This window comes from Zosterops lateralis (genome assembly GCF_965231275.1).
Source record: "Zosterops lateralis genome assembly, chromosome: 8".
Classification (NCBI taxonomy): Eukaryota; Metazoa; Chordata; class Aves; order Passeriformes; family Zosteropidae; genus Zosterops; species Zosterops lateralis.
Genome location: NC_139768.1, coordinates 25727162 through 25748398, shown reverse-complemented (window position 1 = coordinate 25748398; position 21237 = coordinate 25727162). Strand labels below are relative to the sequence as shown.

General features: G+C 46.4%; 1 protein-coding gene across 1 annotated transcript in view; it reads left to right on the top strand.

Annotated features, from left to right (window-relative positions):
• Window positions 1-6689: 6689 nt before the first annotated feature.
• Window positions 6690-21237, top strand: part of ADAM12 (ADAM metallopeptidase domain 12) — a gene marked incomplete at its 3' end in the record, with an annotated part of 173837 nt that continues 159289 nt past the window's right edge. The window contains exon 1 of the mRNA XM_083866274.1: window positions 6690-7873. Coding sequence (XP_083722400.1) covers window positions 7243-7873 — 631 coding nt within the window. The 5' untranslated portion in view covers window positions 6690-7242. The remainder of the gene's footprint in view (window positions 7874-21237) is intronic.

Here is a 21237-nt window from a genome sequence, read left to right as displayed (position 1 = left end):
CTTCATAAATAACAGGAGATTAAGACCTAATTGATTTCATTCTCCTGTGATGGATACCACAGTAATTTTTAGTGATTTCTCTCAAGTTTCCCATTAGGAATATTTATTTTTCTTTAAAAATGCCCCCAAATATGCTGTCTTCCTAATTTACTGCCCCAGCTTTTATGATGATGGATGTTGCATTGTTCTGTGGCTTGCAGAGGGCTAGACAGGAATATTAAAAATATACGACTTCATGATTTTTAGTCTGAGTTGAAGGCTGTCCTCTTGTGAGACATGTAAAAATTTGTGGCTTTTCTTTCTTTTGTTTTCAGAGAGACAATGAAATTTGAGGCAACAGATCAAAGCACTTATTCTCAATGTCTAGTCTGGAGTAAAAAAACCTCCCAAACTCCCCCACATATTTAATGGGTTATTTGTGGGATTTAAAGGGATTTAAGCACAGGACACCTTCCTGACATATTGTCAGGAATGTCCTGTTTGATATAAGGATTTTGCTGGAAAATCTTCACTTCTCAGTACTGAAATTTGTGGAAAAGCCTAAAATGATGTTTCTTCCCCCATGGAGGTTTAGGGCTGTGCAGACATCCCAAACATTGTTTATTTGTTTATTTGTTTGGGTTTTATGAAGGTTTTGCTCATTTGGTACTAAAACAGAGGAATTTTCAGCTCATGGGTCTTTTTCCTCTTCCATGGGAAGGCTGGAAGAGGAAAATGTTGATGGGTAATTGGTAAAGCTGGGCACCAGGGAATCACAGAAAATCCCAAGTTGGAAGGAACCCACAGCAATGATCCAGTGCAGCTCCTGTCCCTGCACAGACCCCAGCAATCCCATCCTGTGTATCCCTGGGAGCTTTTTCCAAACACTCCTGGAGCTCTGGCAGCCTCGGGGCCGTGCCCATTCCCTGGGGAGCCTGGGCAGTGCCAGCACCCTCTGGGGAAGAACCTTTCCCTAAAATCCAACCTACACCTGCCCTGACACAGTTCCAACCATTCCCTGGCTCCTGTTCCTGCCACAGATGGGAGCTGCCCTCTGGAGGAGCTGCAGACCCCTATGAGGTCTCCCCTCAGTCTCCTCCAGCTGAGCAAACCCAGTGACCACACATGTTCCTTTTCTGGCCTCTCCAAATCCTTCCCCACCTTCACGACTCTCCTGTGGACACTCTGATAGATTCCCACCCTGAGCCCCACATTCCTGGGATGTTGGGGCTGTGGGGTCAGGGTTTGGGGGAGCAGGGGTGCCCCAGGGTGGGGAGGGTGCTGGTGGTGTCTGTGCTCATGGGGGGCTCAGGGTTTGCCTGGCCCAGGGTTTGTGTTCCAGGAAAAGATCCTATGAGGTTTGGGGATTTGTGTTTTAACTGCTGAAGAATTTCAGGGTTGCTGTTGTTGCTGTTGAGGTCCTGGGTCCTTGCAGGGGTGGATTTCTTTGTTTGCTCTTCCCTGAGCTCCTCTTGGCTTTTTCACCCCTGGCCCTGTGACAGCCGCCTGCAACGGGCTCTGTGCAGCCTCCCCATAAAGAACTACACGGAGCTTAATCAGCATTAAAGCAGAGCTGACTCCCCTGCCTTGCTAGAGAAAAGGAGCTGCTTTCCAAAATTCTATTGTCCTTGGAGCAGCAGGACAAACTGGGCAGGGAAAACAGGAGAGGAGGAATGTGATGGCACTCAGCATCAGCCCTGCTGTCCTTCCAGGTACAAATGATGCTGGCAGGGAGTGCTCTCCAGGCACAGCTGAGTGGAAGGGGTTTGCTCTCTCTGACTGTGTTTTATCCCTGAGACACACTGAAAATCCTGCATCTCCTTTATAAAATGCATAAAGAAATTCAGCATGGCTTTGTTGGTTTTGTTTATGCTTGAATTTAATGTTACAGTGGTTTATCACTCAGACAAGGTAGGAGTTGATTCAGTTTTTTCTTTATTAAAAAAAAATCTGTTTCAAAGATTTCTTGTTATATCTTGTTTTGCCATAGCAGTGCAAAGCTCTCTACAAAGGACCATTTTACTCCATATAGCTGCAAAAAATCCCAGCTTACCAAGTGTGTCCTTTTTATTTGTGCAGCAAGGGAGAAACTTGAGTAAATTCTTGGTTCTCAAAGTCAGAAAATCCCAGACTGGTTTGGGTTGGAAGGAACCTGGAACATCATCCAGCCCCACCCCCTGCCATGGGCAGGGACACCTTCCACTATCCCAGGTTTGCTCCAAGCCCCATCCAGCCTGGCCTTGGACCTTCCAGGCCAAGAAGCCACAGGATCAGCCTGTCCCTGTCCCTGAGCCCTGCTGGATCCCAGCTGGGCACTGGGAGCTCTTTATTTCGGATGAAGAGATGGACCAAGGCCTCATGGCCACTGGAGGAAGCTGCTCTGGCTGCAGCCAGGCACTGGCTGCTCTGCCCCCTCTTGCTGTTCCCAGCTGCCTTGGCCAACTCACAGTTTTGGGACAGAAATTCCAGCTGAATCCAATATTATGGGGCCTTTAGGGCAGGCAGGGAAAATCCTAACCAAAGGAGAGCAAGGCAGGGATGAATTTATGAGTAACAGAGCAGTGAGATGGCTGATCTTGCATTGCATTTCCCGGGTGTCACAGCGTGGTGCAGACTCACTGTACTGCTCACAGGGAATGCATGGAGGGTGGAAACCTGCCCTTGGAGACCGCGAGATCCACAGAATCCATCCCTCAAGTATGTGCAGCAAACAGGATTTACAGCCAGGGTTTGATTTCAGAGCTCAGCCCTGGTGGATGCTACTCCATGTCTGAAGGCTGGGGCAGAGGTCTGCAGAGCAGAGCTCTGTGGCTAAAGGTCAGCCTGAATTATGCTCTATCTATGCCTGTTAATTATAGAGGACTGTAATCTGCCACTGCAGTCACAATTCAGCAGGATCTGGATTGTGCAGAGAGTTAATGAAGTGAGGGAGGACTGGAGACATGAAGTCTCAGCAGCTGGCCGGGGGACACACAGATTTCAAAGGGAACAGCTTTTTTGTTTTGTTTTGTTTACTCTGAGAAGGAAAAACTTTAGCCTGGAGGCCCCAAAACTGTAGATCCCTGTAGCTAAGCCCAGACAAGTCCTCATGCATTTTGGCACATAGGGGAATGAAAAAAAAAATCTGGATAATACTCAATGCTGTGATTACAGTGAGGTTTCCTGGATATCCAAGAGGAGATCACAGCTGATCTGGGAAGATGTGAGAGCAGTGTTACAGAGGTGCTTTCTGCCCAGCAGAACCTCTTATCTTGAAATTGTTCAGCTCTCTGAAGTGGATTAACCTCTCTTCATTTAACTCTGTTAACACAAGGGATGCAAATCCTGCTCTGCCAGAGAAGGGCAGCAGACAGCTTTCCTTTTCCAACTTTTTTTCCTTTTCTTCCTTTTCCTTTCCCTTTTCTCATACTCCACACCCCATAGCATACCATAACCCATCTGACAATTAATATTAATTAATTTACATTGCTTTGGAACAAACATTACCAAAGCATCACAGTATCATAGTCTGAAGGATTTCTTTACACTTTATTGTCACTCCACTCCCTTATTTTCTTCCCTGTTGTCTCCATCAGTCACTAATTCCTTCTCAAAACTCCTTCAACCAAGGGGGAAGGAATGGAAATTCATGTTTCCCTCAGTGCATCCTCCTCCTTGCCGGTGTGTCTGTGTGTTCAGCTTGTTTCCAGGTAAGTTATTCCACACTGCTCCCCTCCTGATTGCTCTGCTCTGGGCTGACCTTTCCGGTGCCATGTGAACTAAAGTGCCTCATGAATGGGTAATTTGATAAGCAGAGGCCCCGCCAGCCGCCTGTGTTGTCACACGGTCAAATATTCATCGTTTCGAACCGCGAGTGCCCTTTACATGGAATTACTTCCCCACCTAAATGCGAACTGGGGGTTGAGCTGCCTCGCTGTGACCTGCGACGGGGACACGGTGACAAGAAGGGTTCTGCCCGCGGTTCTGCCTCGGGAATGACAACGGGGAGCGATTAATGCAGGGCACATTCCTGCAAGCATCTCCAATCCTCACATCCTCCGCCTAAAAAATGCCTGTTAAGCGTTTCCAAAGCACTCCCGGGGGAAGTTCAGTTCAGAGGCGGCCCTGATAGCATCTGGGAGATCCTTGTCACTTCATTCCTTGGATGTTCCTGCGGCCACAGGTGACCCGGAGCCCCAGGACGGCTGTTCCTGCACACACCTCCAAGCACAGCGGTGCTCCAGCAGCAGGATTTGTTCTCCCCAGCTTTTATCGAATGCCTGGCTCGCTTTTCCTGCAGAGGCTCAAAGCCAGGAGCAAACCAAGCACCCCGCGTGTGCCAGCCTCTGTCTGCAGGAACAGAGAAAAAAGGGTGCTGTGTTCGGTTCCCCTTGCCCAAGGAGGTAAAAACTAGGAATAAAAAGAGGATTTACCTGTTCTGATGTTGTTGCTACTGCAGGTGAGCTCTGAACTAGCACACAGGGGAGTGAATGCTTGGGAAGGAGAAGCTTCTTGGAATTGAAGAAAAATTAAATACATACAGTAAGCAAGATAAGGAGATAAAAGTGAAGGGGGGAGCATAAAAAAGGAACAGCAAAAGATAAAAAGGTAAAAGCAACCCCAATAATAGTGAGACACCTCCACAACCTCTCCTTCCATTCCTCTTCTCCTGAGAGTGCTGAAGAACAAAGCTGGGATGGATGGATGGATGGATGGATGGATGGATGGATGGATGGATGGATGGACGGACAGATGGATGGACAGATGGATGGATGGATGGATGGATGGATGGATGGACAGATGGATGGAGGGATGGATGGATGGATGGATGGATGGATGGATGGATGGATGGATGGAGGGATGGATGGATGGAAGAATGGAGGATGGATGGATGGATGATGGATGGATGGATGGATGGATGGATGGATGGATGGATGGATGATGGATGGATGGATGGATGGATGGATGGATGGATGGATGGATGGATGGATGGAGGAATGGCTGTGTGGATCGATTCCCATGATAATCCTGGATAATCAGAGCTGTGTCCCCCTTTGAAGCAGCTACACCACCTGGATGCAATTTCCTGCAGGGAAACTCAGCCTTGTTGTTCTGAAGTGGATAAACCAAGCCTTGTAAAACTGATTGTGGGAGGTGCTTTGACATGAGGAATGAAAAGGCCAGGCCTGGCCTCTCCCTGCACATCCCAGTGAAGCAGGGGCATTTCTTATTACCTGCCCTGTACCGGGGGGTCTTTTTTTTCCCCACTTTTGAAACTGAGGTGAAAATTGTGCTGCTGTTCTCCAGTAGTAGCTGTAATTCAGTAGCATTCTTACATGGATGTTGTTAATTAAATATTTGGGGCTCTTTTGTGGTAAATTATTGATTTACCAACTTCTAGCCCATAAAATTAAAATGGTAAAAGGCAACAGTTTCTTTTGGGGGGAGGAGGAGGAAAATGCCTCTGATAATATCTACTTCATTCATGCTAATGAATGACCAAGATATAACTGGCTCCACATTCTCTGTTAGCAAATATTGTTACTCAGATAAAAGTACTAGCACTGTAAAGAAAAGCCTTGTAGGATTACCAAAACCCTATGTAGAACTCTCTAGTTCCCTTTAACTAATTTTTTTTTTCATTAAAATGGGGAAAATACCTTCAAAGACCAAAGATCTCTACATGGCTTTCATGGTGGCCTTCCACAAAGGAGTCTTGTGTTTGAATTTTAATGTTTTTAACCAATGTTCTGTGTGGAGCACATATGTCCTTAATGAGAGAGTTGATGCAGTTCATTAGTTTATATTTGAGGGATGAAACGTTGCTGAGTGTAGCTGTTAAATTGTAATTGGTAATGGCCGAGTAGGGAAAATTCAGCATTTGGCTGTTCAAAGTTCCACACAAGCTAATCCCAGACTGCTCCCAAGGAGAGGGAATACAATGAGCAAAATGTGAGGTGTAAGTGTAGACAAAATTCAAATTTCAGAGCAACTGGAGGTGAGCCCATGGGTCTGGTCTGGGCAGAGGGGTAAGAGGTGAAAGGTGCTGTTTAAGCAGTTGATGAGAGCCCTTCCTGCACGTTCCTCATGATCCCAGCCCTTTTCCAGGTTTGTTTGTGCTGGGATGACCTGGCATTAGCACAGTTAGCCCTGGATGGCTCAGTGATGCTGCCAGGGCACCTTGCCAGGCTCCAGTTTGGGAATTACAGAGGTTGTACCCCTGGAATTTCTGGCTCATTTATCCCCAGAGCTGATGAAAAGTTTAGTCTGGATCACTGGGAATAATCAGCATCCTCTGCTCCAGAACAGCCCCAAACCTGTGCTTCCAAACACCATTTTTCAGTGCGATTTCATGGCTCTTCTGCCTGCTGGCCCACAGACACATCTCAGAACACTTGTGCCAACTGTCTCATGCACAAGGAACATGGAGCCAAGCTGCAGAATTCAGTATCAACATCCAAACTGTGAGATTTGGGAAGAATCTTAGTAAATTAAAGCTAAAAACTGCACAGTAAAACTCTGTGAGGATCTTCAGGATTAGATTTTATTTTTTTCTGCTGCTCCACAGCAACATGTGGGCATTACATGTGTTTTGGTGGTACATTAAGGAGTAGATAATCTGTATTTGGTTATTCTCCCAGACAGTCAGTAATAATAATTTGAATGAGGGAGATTTTAAAAAATGCATCTGGCAACTCTGTGGGTATGTTTTGTCGTTTGTTTTCTTTTTTTGTTGTTGTTGGTTTTTTTTCTTCCCTTCTTTTAAAACCTCCACAATATAAAATAAGAAACAACACCAGAAACAGCTCTGAAATAATTATGAAACCAATAAATAACCCCTGAGCTCTAACGTACACAGATGACTTTCCAGAGGCGGCAAGGCAGGCTTGTGTGTGGAGTTAAAAAAGAAGAAAAAAAAAAAAAAGGGGAAAACTCTGGGTGCAGGGATGGGAGGGGAGCCCCCCGGGGCTGGGACCGCAGGGCTCAGATGTTCCAGGGGCGCAGGAATAGCTTTGCTCCTTGCCAAAACAACAACAACACAATATGAAATAGCAGACACAAACCTACTTAAATAAGGAGGGGAAAAAAAAAAAAAAAAAAAAAAAAAAAAAAAAAAAAAAAAAAAAAGAGAGAGAGAAAAAAAAAAGGAAAGGAAGGAAAAAAAAAAAACTCTTTTTTTTTTTTTCTTTTTTTCTTTTTTTTTTTTTTTTCTCTCCCCTCAGCAGCCGAGCCCAGCTCATCAGCAGCTGAGGCAGGAGCAGGAGGGGTTTTGGAGTTAACTGCATGCAGGAAATCTCTCACATCCTGAGTCCCGGCTCGCTCCTCTCGGTAACTGTATATTATGGGGCTGCTCTCCAGCCGCAGCTGATGAAAGTTTGTGTCCCTCAGTGCGGGCTGCGATGTCAGAGCGCCTCCAGGCAGCGCCGCCGCGCTCCCCCCGTGCGCTGCCCCCGGCCCGGCTGCGGCTCCCCGCGCTGCTCCTGCTCCTGCCGCTGCTGCTGCTGCTCCGCCCGGCCCGCCCGCTGCCCGCATCGCCCCGCGGTAAGTCACAGCCACAGGCACAGCCACACACACGGCCCGAGAGGAGCCCGAGCCCCGCGCTCCGCTCTGGCCGGGCGAGGAGCAGAGAGGGGTTTTCAGAGCGCCGCTCCCCTGCCCTGCTGCGGACGTGGAGCGGGAGGTCCCGGCCGGGCACACGCGGGGCTCCCGCTCCTCTGCGGGGCTTCGGGGGGATTTCCCGGGAAAGCTCCGCTCTGCGGCCTCCGGACACCCCCGAACCCGCCCGGTCCCTTCTCTGCACCCCCGAACTCACCGGGTCTCGTCCCCGGCACCCCCAAATCTGCTGGTTCCTTCTCTGCAAACCCATCCCCCGGCACCCCAAACCCGCCGGTCCCTTCTGTGCAGCCCCGTCCCCGTGGGGTCCCATCCCCCGGCACCCCCATCCCCCCGGGACCGGAGCTGATCCCGGGATCCCACTTTTGTGTCTATTCGGGGGTGCCCTGCAGGGTCCCTGGGAAGAGAGACGGGGGGTTTGGAGATTCTCCTCCCACGCATCCCCTCCAAACAACCCCCCCCGGAGCTGAATTCAGGGGTCTGAGAGTCTTGTCAGAGTTTGGGCTCTGTTTCCAGCTGGGGAAAACTGCGCGGAAAAGCCAAATAGTGATGGTAAAAGCGTGTCCTGGCCGGGTAAAAGTTTTCTCGCCGCCGCCGCTGTGTTCATTCAAAGGGAGCTGCAGGCGGGGAGCGGGGATTGGGCTCTGGAGCGCTCTGCTGTCCGTGTTATGGATGGGGAACAGCCCAGGAAAGGGATTGTCTCTTCCTGCAGCAAGTTTGGGGGTTATTCTGGAATCCTCAGAGCGCCCAGGTCTTCTCCTCTTCGTTAAGCAGCAGCTGACAGTGCATATTTTATGGCAGAAAGTCGAGATTCTCCTCTTTGAATACATTTAACAGCACCGAGGGGTGTCTGTGTCCCTGAGTGTTACTACAAACTCCTGTATTTGGTCTTTTTTTGGCTTTTTCTCCCCCTCATTGTAACTTGAAACTTTGTAAATATTTGCTTATCTCCGAATTTATTGACAGCGACTTTCACCGGGACTTTGGCTCTGAACTTGCTAAGAGAAAAGATGGGGAGATACTTTAGCACATGGAAATCCCAGAGGGGGAAAGGACAAGGTGTTGCCTTTGATCAAACACCTGGAATTTATTTTAGTGGATTAACAGGAGTTGTAGCCTTGCCTTTGGAAGGGGTCTTGATTTCTGGTTGGCAACACTTGTATTTGCACCAAATCAGTGGGTTTGGGGTAAAGGCTGCAGAAATTCCCTGGCAGATGGAGAGGAATAGGTGCCCTGTGGCTGTTCCCTTTTCCTGGGCCAAGGGAGGGTTGGTTTGGGTGGGGGTTTAGGTCCCTGCTCTGAGTGTGGGAGCCACTGTGGCTGGCCAGCCCCTCCATGGTTTGGAAGTTCACTTGCAGATGGGAAAATTTGAGGCGAAATGCTTCAAAGTGTTTGTCCCTCCAGTACAAAGAGGGCAAACTGTGGGTGACTTGGCTCTAGCACAGATGAGTGAGCAGAGTGGGAAGAGGGGGTGGAAATCCGGTTTCTCGTGGCTCAGAATTCCCTCAGAGCCCAGCTGAAGCTCTAAGGTTACGCTCACACTGATGGTTTGAGCTCTGTATAAAGTTTGTGTCAGCTGCTCATCCTCTCTGGTGTCTTTCTGGGGCTCTACATTTGGGCAGCTGTGGTGGTTCCTGGCCCTTGGATTTGCCTTCCTGTGTCATCCTGCTCCTCTTCTTTCCGTACAAATTACATGTGTATAATTTGCTCTTTTCCATCCAGGATATTCAGTGAGCACCCCCTGCCTTAATTCCACCTTTTCCTGTGGAAGCAGAGCACAGCTTTAGCCCTGCCAGAGCTTGTGCTGCTTTCTTGGTGGCGGAGGTGCTGAAAGTTCCAGCAGCGCATTTCCACACTCCCGGTGGCAACAAGAGCTCTTGGCTGGGCTGGCACGGGTCTCACTGGGCATTCTGGAGCCCTGCAGGACATCCTAAAGCTGCCAGGACATCTGAATTTTTACATAAACTCCTGTTTAGTGATTAAGACAAATTGGAGTTGTGATATGCCTTGAGAAGCGGGTTTGAAATGTGGCAAGAACGTGTGTCTGCCTGAGCGACAGGTCTGGTATTAACCAGAGGTTGTCAGGTTGTGGGCTAGACTATTTAAAAGTAGCCTTGTTGCTTGCTTTGGGTATGTTTTCTTTCCATTTTTTGTGGTTTTACAATTGCCCTTTTAGTTTTCAGTCTTGTGCTAGGTTTCTGCTTAAAGGACCTCATGGACAAAAAGGAAAACTCAACCAGGCCAGATTAACTTTGTTGTCCTTGTGGAGTGGGATATAAAGTAGGACAACATCTGATCTTACAGTCTCAATCGAAGACCTTAAAATCTACACCCATACAAGGTTTTTGTGGTCCAGGCCGTCCTGTTTCTGCAGGGCAGACAAAGTGATTCTGTAGATAGGTAAAATGCAAATTAGAGACTGTGTGTGTGCACAAACTTTTAAATTTCTTTTAAATATTCTGTGTTAGCTGGGCAAACAGCAGAAAAAAAATGACTCTCAGAATGACAGAATGATTTGGGCTGAAAGGGACCTTAAAAACCATCTTGTTCCATGGGCAAAGACACCTTCCACTATCCCAGGTGGCTCCAAGCCTTGTCCAGCCTGGCCTTGGACACTTCCAGGGATAGGAGAGCCACAGCTTCTCTGAGCATGAAAAAATGCAAATCCTAAAATTGCAACCCAAAATTCTTTACCTTCAGTTTAAATCACTTTTGTCTGGATTTTAATTTGATACTGATTGCAGCTTTCTTGGGTCTAATGGAAATAAATTGCAGGAGAAGAAATCTTGCCTTGTCTTGTGCTCTAAACCTGATTTCTCCATCACCCTCTGTGTTTTAGAGCTCATTTATAAACCCTGTCTTCTCTCAAACTGCATTTTGGCAGATACTTCTGGTGTGTGTGTAATCACCTCCTTGTCTGATGATTATCCCCTTCAGGTCCCCTGCAGACAGCCTGGCATGAGCTGTCACTGTCCCTGGGGCTCCAGAGATCCACGCCAAAATCCCCTAGCAGAGGAATTTTATTCCCGCTCTTCAGCAGTGTTTGCATCCTTAACCTCCAGCTCGCTGGGGAGCTGACAGGTTCTTCCCTGGTATTTCCTTGGCTCTCCCTCTCTTGCTCTGCTTGGGATTTTTGGGAAGGTCCTGATGCAGATACAAAGAGCATCCTTGAGTTCCTGACTGTCAGGCTGTGTTTTGGGTGGGTTTGCATCCTGCTGGGAGCCCCAGTGGGATTTCTCTGATGGCACTTGGGTGACTGCAGCAGACCAGGGCTGTGTTTATCTGTTTATCCCACTGGAGATCTCTCTTCATCTGTTATTCCCACCAAGGCCGTCACTCACCACCCATGATCGTGAAATCCTGTTCTGTGAAGGCTCATTTGATCCTCCAGCAGCCTTCTCCAGACCTCACATATCCTCCTCCTGACAGATTTATCCCTGCTGCTTCCAACAGACCTGACACTGCCAGGGCAAACTGGCCAAGGAGTCCAGCTGGGCTCTTTTATTTGTGTTCCTGACTGTCCTTTTGGGCTGTGGCAGAGAGAAGGGTGAGCCCTGAGCTTCTTTGTCAGTCACTGGGCTCTTGGGGTGGGTTTCCTTTTGCAGCAAGAGCTGCTCTAATCCAGGGGCTGACATTTTTAGGGTGTTTGGAAATGGGTCTGGAACACTGTCAGGTTACACAGGCAGGCCCTGCCACGCCAGCAGGCTCCCCCCAACTCTGTCTCACACCATCCCACCCTGCTTAGGATGCCAGGCTGTTCACATTGCAGGGATTTTTTTTTTTTTAATTTAATCCCTTTTTTCTGATGTGTTTCCTTCCTCTCCAACCTCTTATGTTTTACTGCACGTCATCCTGGATCTCACTCTCCCCGTTGCCTGCGCTTTGTACTTACATTTCAGGCAGCTCCTCAAGTTTCTCCCTGGACAAAAGCACATCATCTGCAGAGTTCTGGAGTGCTACAGGCCTAAATCACACCTGCAGAGGCTTCTCTTAGGTCCTGCTGGGTCTCCAGAGCAGATCTATGACAAAGTAAATTAAAACCTCACAGTCTGAGGGTAGCAGTTGATTCTTCATAGCACAGTGCAGTCCAAGAGCTCAGTCCCTTTTGTTTCTGCTTAACACAGGGCAAAGTGCTTCAAATGTATTAAATTTTTATCTTTTTGATACCCCACTAACTAAGAGAAGGGATTGTTTCTTAGCAGAGCCCTGCTCCAGCATGTTGACCCTCCTCTTTTAGAGTCCATGCAGGATTTTGAGAGTATGTTGGTATCAAGTGACTTGAACTGCATCATCTAATCAGAAATTAATCTGTTTAATCCCTTCAGGATGTTCCACTAATTTTTTTACACCCCATACAAATGAAGTTGCTGCTTTCCATGACCTGGAGCTAGGATAAAAAAGAGTTTGGAGGCAGGAAATTGTCCTTTGACAAGGTCAACTTGCTAAAAGCAGTTCTTAGAAGAACAAATTCGCTCTTGTCCCAAATCTATGATGTAATAAGGCAAGAAGTGAAATGTACCATGGCCTGTGAGCCATGCTGGATAATGCACATTGAGGCAGAAAAAGCTGGATGCAGAATTTGGCACAAAAGTATTTTTAACTAATTTCTTTTGAGGTATTTTTTAAGAGGAACTGTGTCAGCCCCTGGAAAATTAGTTTAATAGTATGTATCATATGCATTAAGTGAAAAACCTTCTTCTGCCAATGGTGAAAGTTTGCTGTTTTCTTGCTTCTTTTAAATGCGTTTTAATCCTGAAAGCAGCTGAGAGATAAACCTCATGTGTGATTGCTTACCTCAGAATGAATATATTCAACAAATATATTTATTCAACAAATATACAAATTTCAACAAATTCAATATTTATGGGATTGGTTTGGTATAGTTATGTAAAAAAAAATTAAAAATTACAAAATCTGGATTTCATCATTTAATAAGGAGATCATATACTCAGGCCTGGAGTTGAGCATGGTCAGTGTTTTATCCAGCAGGACTGCCTGAATGCAGTGATGGTCTGTGCTGAACATCCTCTGGTACTTCCAACAATTAGAAGATGTGAGGAGGATAATTCCATCCATATTACGTAAGTTTATATTCCATTCCTTTTCTACCACTGAGAGCACTGTGGTGATAGAGAGAGTTGGGAATAAATTCCCTCCATCCCTCTGGAGAGCACAGGGATGGCCATAGCACCTCCTCACCCATGTTGCTTTTTGAACTGGAGATCATTCAAGGATCTCCAGGTTAAAATCTGCCCTTGCATTTGGATGTGTGTTTTGAAGCATGAGGTGAGCATCCCAAAAAAATGAGGATTTACTCCGTCACCTCTTCGCTTCCTGAGTAAGGCACAGACACACTTTGGGGTAAACACCAAGGTGAAAGCACGGGATCGTTGTAGAAAATATCTTAGAATGGTTTGGGTTGGAAGGACCTTAAATCCCACCCAGTGCCACCCCTGCCATGGCAGGGACACCTCCTACTGTCCCAGGCTGCTCCAAGCCCCAATGTCCAACCTGGCCTTGGGCACTGCCAGGGATCCAGGGGCAGCCACAGCTTCTTTGGGAATTCCATCCCAGCCCCTCTCCACCCTCACAGAGAGGAATTTCTTCCTGAAATCCAATCTGAACCTCTCCTCTTTTAGTTTAAATCTTCACACTTTAGAAAGAAGGAGTTATTTACTCTGCATGTTGTGTTTGTGTTGTTTCCATGCCTGACCCTCTTTTGGCATTAGTTCTCTCCTCTCCATGGACCTGAGTCCTTTGTACAGCTTGGTGCTCATGTCCTGTGCTGGAATTTCAGATCCTTTTTGCAGCACCAGAGGCTGTGTAGAGCAGCTGAGCAGAGCTGTGGTAGTAACCTGGGGACATATCCTGCCCTGAAGAAAACATAAAAATAAATGTTCTTTGCTCCTGTAGCTCATCATCTGGAGGAATGTGTGAAAGTCAGGAGTTACGGAGCAACCCAGAGCTCATGGTGACACTTTCTGTAATATCACACTCACAAAGCTGGGCAGGAGAGGTGGCTTCAAGAACATTAAGTAACTCCAAATTGTCTTTTCATTCACGTTTTGAAAACCAGCAGAGAGATTCAGTGGCAGCTTGTGCAGGAACAGGTGCAGTTCATTTTCCTCTCCCTGCTGTTGTGTGATGTGAGGATCAGGTATTCCCCACACAAACAGAAACTCCTGATGGAAATCAACTCCTCAGCCCAGCAGCTCCTTTTCTAGGCTTGGGGAAGAACTACAAATCACATGCTGTGCCTGCTCACCTAAATTAATCCTCTAGTTCACCTCAGCTGTGTTTCCCAGAGAAATCTGAAGGGATGATTGGTGTGCCTGTGAGCAGCACAGCTCCCATCCCACTCAGAGGTGTTTTTCTCTGCTGCTTGTACACAGGAAGGAACATCCCTCAATTCAGCTGTGCTGAGGATTCCTTGTACTTGCTGAGGCAGGTTGAGTAAATCACTGCAGAGAGGGATTGCACTGTACCTTTTGAAAAGACCAAGAGGAAATTGTATTTTGGAGAGTAATTTGAACTTCACTCAGTGAAAGTAGCCTTTCATGAGGCTTTGGAGGGGAGGAGTTGGAGAGGAGCACTGGACCTGGATTGTCACATAATTATGTGGACTCGTTGCTGAAAAGTGAAGATATATTTAGTACCTTGTTCTCTGCCCTTGGAGCTGTGTGCATTCCTTGTGCTTGTAAAGCACAGGTTATTATTTCTCTACCTCAGTAAGTGTTTTTGGTAGGTGCTGCTGGTGCAGAAGGGAGCAAGGCTGAGTTCATAATCAAAACAAGGATCTGTGGGACTCTTTGGGGAAGAAGCAGCAATTTAGGAACAATCAGATGTGTCCCAGTAGCACCTATGCTGAGTCGGGATGGGATCCTTCACTCTGGCATCCTGGAAATACCTGTGGGAGAGGCACTGTGCAACCCTTGAGGATTTCCATCCATCATTAGTCCTGTCCTGCCGTTTTTCCAAGAGAGAATGGCTGGGCCAATTGATATGGTGTGGATCAGGGCTTGGAAAAGAAACAGCTGAAAACAGGAATTGCAGCAGGAGGACAGAAGTTCTCCTAAGCTGTTGTGCCATGGACTTTCCAAAGCTCCTTTGGGTTGGAATCTTGCATTTCTGACCTGCCCTCTTCTGTGAACTCCAAGCCCTGAGCTCTTCCACAGGGGAGCCTCTCGATCCACCCCCATGACCCACTGTGCTGAAATGCCCTTTTCTTCAGAGCTTCACTGCTTTATTTCTCTATATTTCAAAATGTTCTCTTCTAGGAAAAAAAAAAAAAAAAAAAAAAGACAACTCTGTCTTTGGACTGGTCCTGAATAGTAATTCTTCAGTCAAACAAAACAGCATCCCAAATGAGGCTGGACAGCTGTTTCCCAAATATATCCCGGTATATATTCTGTACACATCATAAAGCTGGGTTTGGGCTATTTGAAACGTTCTGCAGGCTCCCTGCCCCCTCCTGCAGTCAATGGCAAATGTTGTTCTCCCAACTCCACTTGTCACATTTTGTTCTGGAGAACAGGGAGGATATTGAGATATATACTGGCTTCTCTCCTTGACTGCATTTCAATATGTATTTTGTATAATGAGGGCCCAAATCCTTCTGCCATTACTTATGCTTTAATCACACTGTGCTCTCCCCAGATTGCTTTAATGGCATTTGCATCAGCAGGAGTTGCTCTCTGTGATGAGCAATATTTCATCTGCAAACAGAAGAGACACATCTCGGGCACTGGAGGAGGAAGGATCTGCCTGGCCCGGGTTTGTTGCAGCACAGCTCCAGTGAGGGATGGTACAGCATCCTGACTGGAGAAATAGATTTTCAGGAATTAGAAGGAACAAAGCTATTTTTACAGGGTTTTTTGTTTTGTTTTGTTTTGTTTGTTTGTTTGTTTTTTGAGGAGCTGTCAAATGTGATAGCTCCCTTTTAATTTTCTAGTAAATGGCTTTTTGGCATGTGTTATCTGCCGAGGAACGCCTGGTGCAGAGACATCATTTTGTACTTCAGCCATGACATTACTCTAGATGAGAACTGAAAAGTTATATAGATATTACACCAATATATAAACCATGTGTGTTAGGAAGACAAGTTCAGTTTTGAAATATTTGCCTTAGCTATGCTTTTCACTTTCAATCTGTGCCAAACATGTGCTTGAATGACTGATGGAGTCATATGGTTCCCTGAATAAAGCACTTTATTGTGCTCAGACTTGGAGCCTTCCAACAGTTGTATTACAGAAGCTTGAAGATTAAGATGATCCAACTGCTTAGGGGGTATGTCCCACAAGGAACATTTTAGTTTTTCTTTTCTTGTCCCCTCCTTCTCTATTTTTTTTTCTCTTTCTCTGTGTCATCAGTTTGTTCAGCTGGTGGGGCAGTGACATTGGCCACAGAGAGTTTGGTGGAGGAGAGCAGCAAGTCACCTTCAAATTGCAGCTTTCCCTGCCGTGTCCACATTAAAATGTTGAACACATGACATGTTCCAGGCAGTTTATGGGATTTCATAGGGGAGGGCTGAGAGGGCTGTTCCCTGTTGCTGATTATTTCATCAGCAGAATCAGATTTAGGAAGGGAGTAAGTGTGCACGAGCACGTGATGACAGGAGGTAGAGCTGAGAATTATAAACCCCAAATATTGAAAGCCGTGTTTTTAATGCTGTTCAGTTAATGGGGATCAGGGAATCTCCATTTCTCATCCTGGTGGTGCTGCAGAGCTTCATCTTTAGAAACCCATCAAGCTGGAGGCAGGATCTTTTTCCATTAGAAGCCAAAAGAACAGAAAATTAAATTCAGAAATGCATGGAGTCTTCTTGCTGCTGCCTTTCCTCAGGCTCATCAAAGACCTTTGCTGACTTCTCATGTTTGAAAAATTTTTGTACATGGGTAGTTATTTTGCAGTGTGAAAAAAAGACAAAATTCAAGCTCGAGAAGATCCATGGAATTAGCTGCTTTCCAAGGGTTACTTGTGCTTAAATGCCTGAGGTCTTGGCTTTGGGAATTTGGGAGAAGGGAGAAAACAAGTAAAACTTTGTGTTTAGTTTTCCCCTTGGTTTTTTGGTGACTTATTTTCCAAGCAGGCCATGAAAGGACTAATTTTCCTGGGTTTTGTAGAAAGAATCAATGTACTGCTTGGAGGAGCAGAGGCTAGCTGGGAAAATAATTCATGATTTTTAACTAATAAAAACTTTACTGCAAGAGACAAGAGTTTTACTTATGCACAGTCAAATCTTGCACAGGCTTTTGTGTCATAAATGGAGGGCAGACTCTGGTGCTTTTATGAAGCTGTGGAAGTGCTGGCAGTGGGACAATGGGAAGCACCTTATCAATGTGATGATTTTTGTCCTTTCCTTTGAGAGGGTCTCTGTGTCCTCAGCTGGTGGTTGATGTAAAATTTAAGCTGTTGCTTTGTTGACCCTGTGCAAGTGGCAGGGCTGGCTTTGTTTACCATTATGCACTGGAGATCTGGTATTGGTTTATTTTCTAGCATTTTTATATTTATTATGATATATAATTATCTTTTGGATTTTTTTTTCTTTTTTGTATTAGTGCCCTGGGAGGTTGTGGATTCCCATCCCTGGAAGTGTCCAAGGCCAGGTTGGAGCAACCTGGGAGAGTGGAAGGTCCATGGCAGGGATGGAATGTGATGAGCTGTATGGTCCCTCCCAACCCAAACCATTCTGAGATTCTGTGATTTTATTAAGAATCAATTTGTTTTTCCTGTCTCAGGCAGAACAGGCACCATTTTAGAAGGTGGTTTCAGCAAGGCCTGTGCCTGGATGTTTAACTTGGGTAATGGTTTGGCTTTTACTGGAAGATGGAGTGAAGTAGAGGATTGGAATCACACATCACCAGGCCTTGGCCACATAGTTGGATAATGGACACTTTTTTTAAATGATATAATCTGACCTCTAATGTTGACAATTTCCATTTAAAGCAAGTTGGTTTTCCTTTTCTTTTCATTTTCCTTGATGGACAAGAGCTGGATGTGATCCTCTGTGCAATTCAATATTGGAATCCTATCTCACTTTATGTATAGGCACTTTATACTCCTGCCATCTATAAATATATCAGCAGTGGCAAGATAAATACCAAGAGGCATAGAAAGCTAAGGGATAATCATGGGTCCTGTCACCTTTGGTTTTCTAGATTATGTAAAATAATTCTTTTAGTTCCCATCTTGTAATTCAGTCTTTCCACTTCCCTGCTCCCCCTGGCAGCCTTTCCAAGCCACCAGCTCCAGGCTCAATTCATCTTCTGTGAGTGCAGGTGAGGAGAAATGCCCCCAGCATTCCAGATGTGCTTCTCCCACCAGTTCTCAGGACAGACTTGGATCTCTGGTATTCCCTGGAAACATCTCTTTTGGTGCAGCATTATCAATGTTATCCCCAAAACCATGTGGGGTCATTCTGGTGTCACTTTCTTTGAAGAGCAATGGTTAGAGCAGAAATCTCAATGATCCCTAAGGGTAAAACCCTCCTAGGTTTCAACCCCTTGCTGCAGCCTGCAAGTTATTGGGTCCTTTGTAACATTCCTGTCCTTCTCTGTGCAGTCATATCCCACCTCTGAGCAGTGGATTTCAGGAGGACTCTTGAGTTAAGGTTGCTGATAAAAATACAGACTGATCCTAATATATTTTCTTACTCTGTGGTAAAACTCTTCCCTTGCCTGGTTGTAGGTGCTGTGTATGTGGGCAACTTTCCATTCTTACCCTGTTTCACCCCTTCCTAAAGTTCCTAAGCTCACTTCCATCTTGAAGGAGAAGACTTGGTCCTCCCCTCTCAGTGTGTAAGCTTGGGAATTTTGGATTAAAAAATTCTGGTTTGAGTTTGGAGGTGACAGAAGAATCATCCCAAGTGAGAGAAAAGCCTCTGAGGAGGGGGATAAATCTCTTTGCCATTTGATGGGCCCCCATGCAGCAGTGGAGGCTCCAGGAAAACCTCAGGAACTGGCCACAAACCCAGTGCCAATGGTTGAGTGACTGCTGGATGCAGCCAGGTGTAAATCCCTTCCTCCACAGCCAGGAATGACCCATCCAGGTCATGGATGCCACAAACTGAGAACTAACTGAGGAAGCTGATGAAAATGAGGGAAATGGATAAAGGATGTCCTTCCTGACTTGCAGGGCATTGCCTGTGGCACAGAGCACTGCCCTTAGCTGATTTCAGTTTCAAGAAAGATTACTCTGTTCCATTATTGTTCTCAATCCAAAGATTATTCCAGTGCTTTGGCTGTTTTGTTGCAGAGAAAAATGAGGACAGGCTGTGACTCTACAGTTTCAAGCCAGTTTGTAGTAGGAAAGGTAACACAAGGATAATTTAATTTAATCTTTTTTTATTCCCTCCCTTCTGTAATTTTGATACCTCAGGAGTAAGTGCAGGGGGGGACATGAGGGGTGTTTGGGGACAGTGTGAGGAGACAGAGCTCCAGTCAGGGATGGAAATGGACATCTCACACATCACTGGGACCTTGGCTGGGCTTTTGTGAGGCTCTAGGGCTGTGTAAGTCCTTGAGCACCTCATGAGTGATGCAATGCTGGAGCCTCTCTCCTGTGAGGGTAGGCTGGGAGAGCTGGGGCTGTTCAGCCTGGAAAAGAGAAGGTTCTGGGGAGAGCTCAGAGCCCCTTCCAGGGCCTAAAGGAGCTCCAGGAGAGCTGGAGAGGGACTGGGGACAAGGGATAGAGAGACAGGGGACAGGTTGCTGCAGTTAGACCCAAAAAAGTCCCATTCACATTTTGAAATGGCTTTAAGCTGAAAGTGGGTAGGTTTAAATGGGATTTTGGAGAAGAAAATATTCCCTGTGAGGGTGGGGAGGAGCTGGGATAGAATTCCCAGAAGAAGCTGTGGCTGCCCCTGGATCCCTGGCAGTGCCCAAGGCCAGGTTGGACACTGGGGCTTGGAGCAGCCTGGGACAGTGGGAGGTGTCCCTGCCCATGGCAGGGATGGAATGGGATGATTTGACAGTCTCTTCCCACCCAAACCATTGTGGGATTCCCTGAACCATGTTATTCTGTGTGTCCCTGTTATTGTGTGGGACAAGAATGGGCCCATCCACAGCAGGAAGGAAGCTCTGCATCACAGTTGACTTTTCTGTAAATCTGTGTGTAAGAGATGGATGTTGTTTATAAACCAGCCCAGGTCTGACTCCTGTCCTGCTCTGTGCTAGGGGGGCACAGCCAGCACTGGCAGGAGGGTTGGGGTGTGCATTTAGTGGGATAGATTCTATTTCCCTTGCACTTAATCCCATTTTATCCAGAGCTACTCAGCATTGGGCACGTTCACCTCTTTGTTTGTCATGAGGACAAATAAATTGCCCTGCCTCACTAAAAGCTTATTAATTCTAAGTAAATGCAAATCCGGAGAGTGTCTGGGTTTTTTCAGGAGGCAGTGGCCGCTAAGCAAAGATGTCACATCACATGCTCAGAGTTTATTTTGCACAGAGCTTGGAGGAACTGAAATAAAAAGCAAAAAGATGAAAGCCATTCTAAACTTCTTTGCCAACAAGCCCTTGTACGATAGTGTGCAAAGCAGAAAAGTTGTAGAAGTACATGGCAGATGAAAAATATTTAAGCCACACAAAAGTCACTGACAAGTAACATCTACTCATCTCACTATTTGTACAAAGTAGCTTTTATATTACTGGGAGGGGAAAAAAAAGAATAAAGGGCGCTGCATCAGCTTGTGGGCTGCTTGTGGATCAAAAGCATTACCTTCAGTGCAGGCTGAAAATAGAAAACAGACACAACTGTGAAGTTTTTCATGTGAAAAAGTGGGAGATGAGCTTGCGTCAGGAGGAGCTGGACAGAATTTCACTGAAATGGAAAATAAGTAGGTGAGTAAGTAGGTGCATGTGACACAAAAGATAGGAAACCTGGGTCTAATATAACTTTCTGGTATTGCAGATGGCCTGATTTTCTTCTCCTCTCACGACACATTACCGAAATTTCAATTCTCTGATTTCAATTATTACCCTATTTATACTGCTGTAGTACCAAGAGTCCCTGTAGAGAAGAGGCCTCATTATTAATGGAACACAAACAACTCTAATGGTTCAGCTTCAAAGAAATCCTCCCAAAAACGGGGAAGGGAGATGCAAGAGTGGCAGAGAGGAAATACCAGCACGTCTGAGTGCGTGAGGAACTGCAGCTCTGGGAGCTGGGGGATGTGTTTGGGGTGATGGAAACCCTTCCCCAGCACAGAGCTCCGGGCACATCCCACCTGGTGCCCCCGGGATGCTCCTCGGGAGGGCTGGATTGTGCTCAGAGATGGGGTCCAGGGATGCCTCAGGAAGGCTGACCTGGAACAGAGACTGGACAGAGCTGGAGAATGAAGTAGAGATTTATTGAAAGGCCTTTAGGGTACACCTTGGACAGGACAGGGCCTGACCAGGGCTACACCCAAGGTGGACTAAGAATGGTCACAAAATGGCTGACAGGTCATGAGGTCTCACACTTTTATAAGTTTTGGTCCATTTGCATATTGGGGTTTAATTGTCCAATTCCGGCTGCGGGTTGTGAGGTCCCATCCTTCTTGTTCCTCCCTTCAGCCACCCTTGTTTGTGCTTTTGGGCCTGAAAGTTGTCCTTGGTGTGCAGCAGGAAAAGGCTTTGTTTTGTGTCCCTGCTCTGTGCAGAGCTGAGTGACACTGACTGTGAGCTC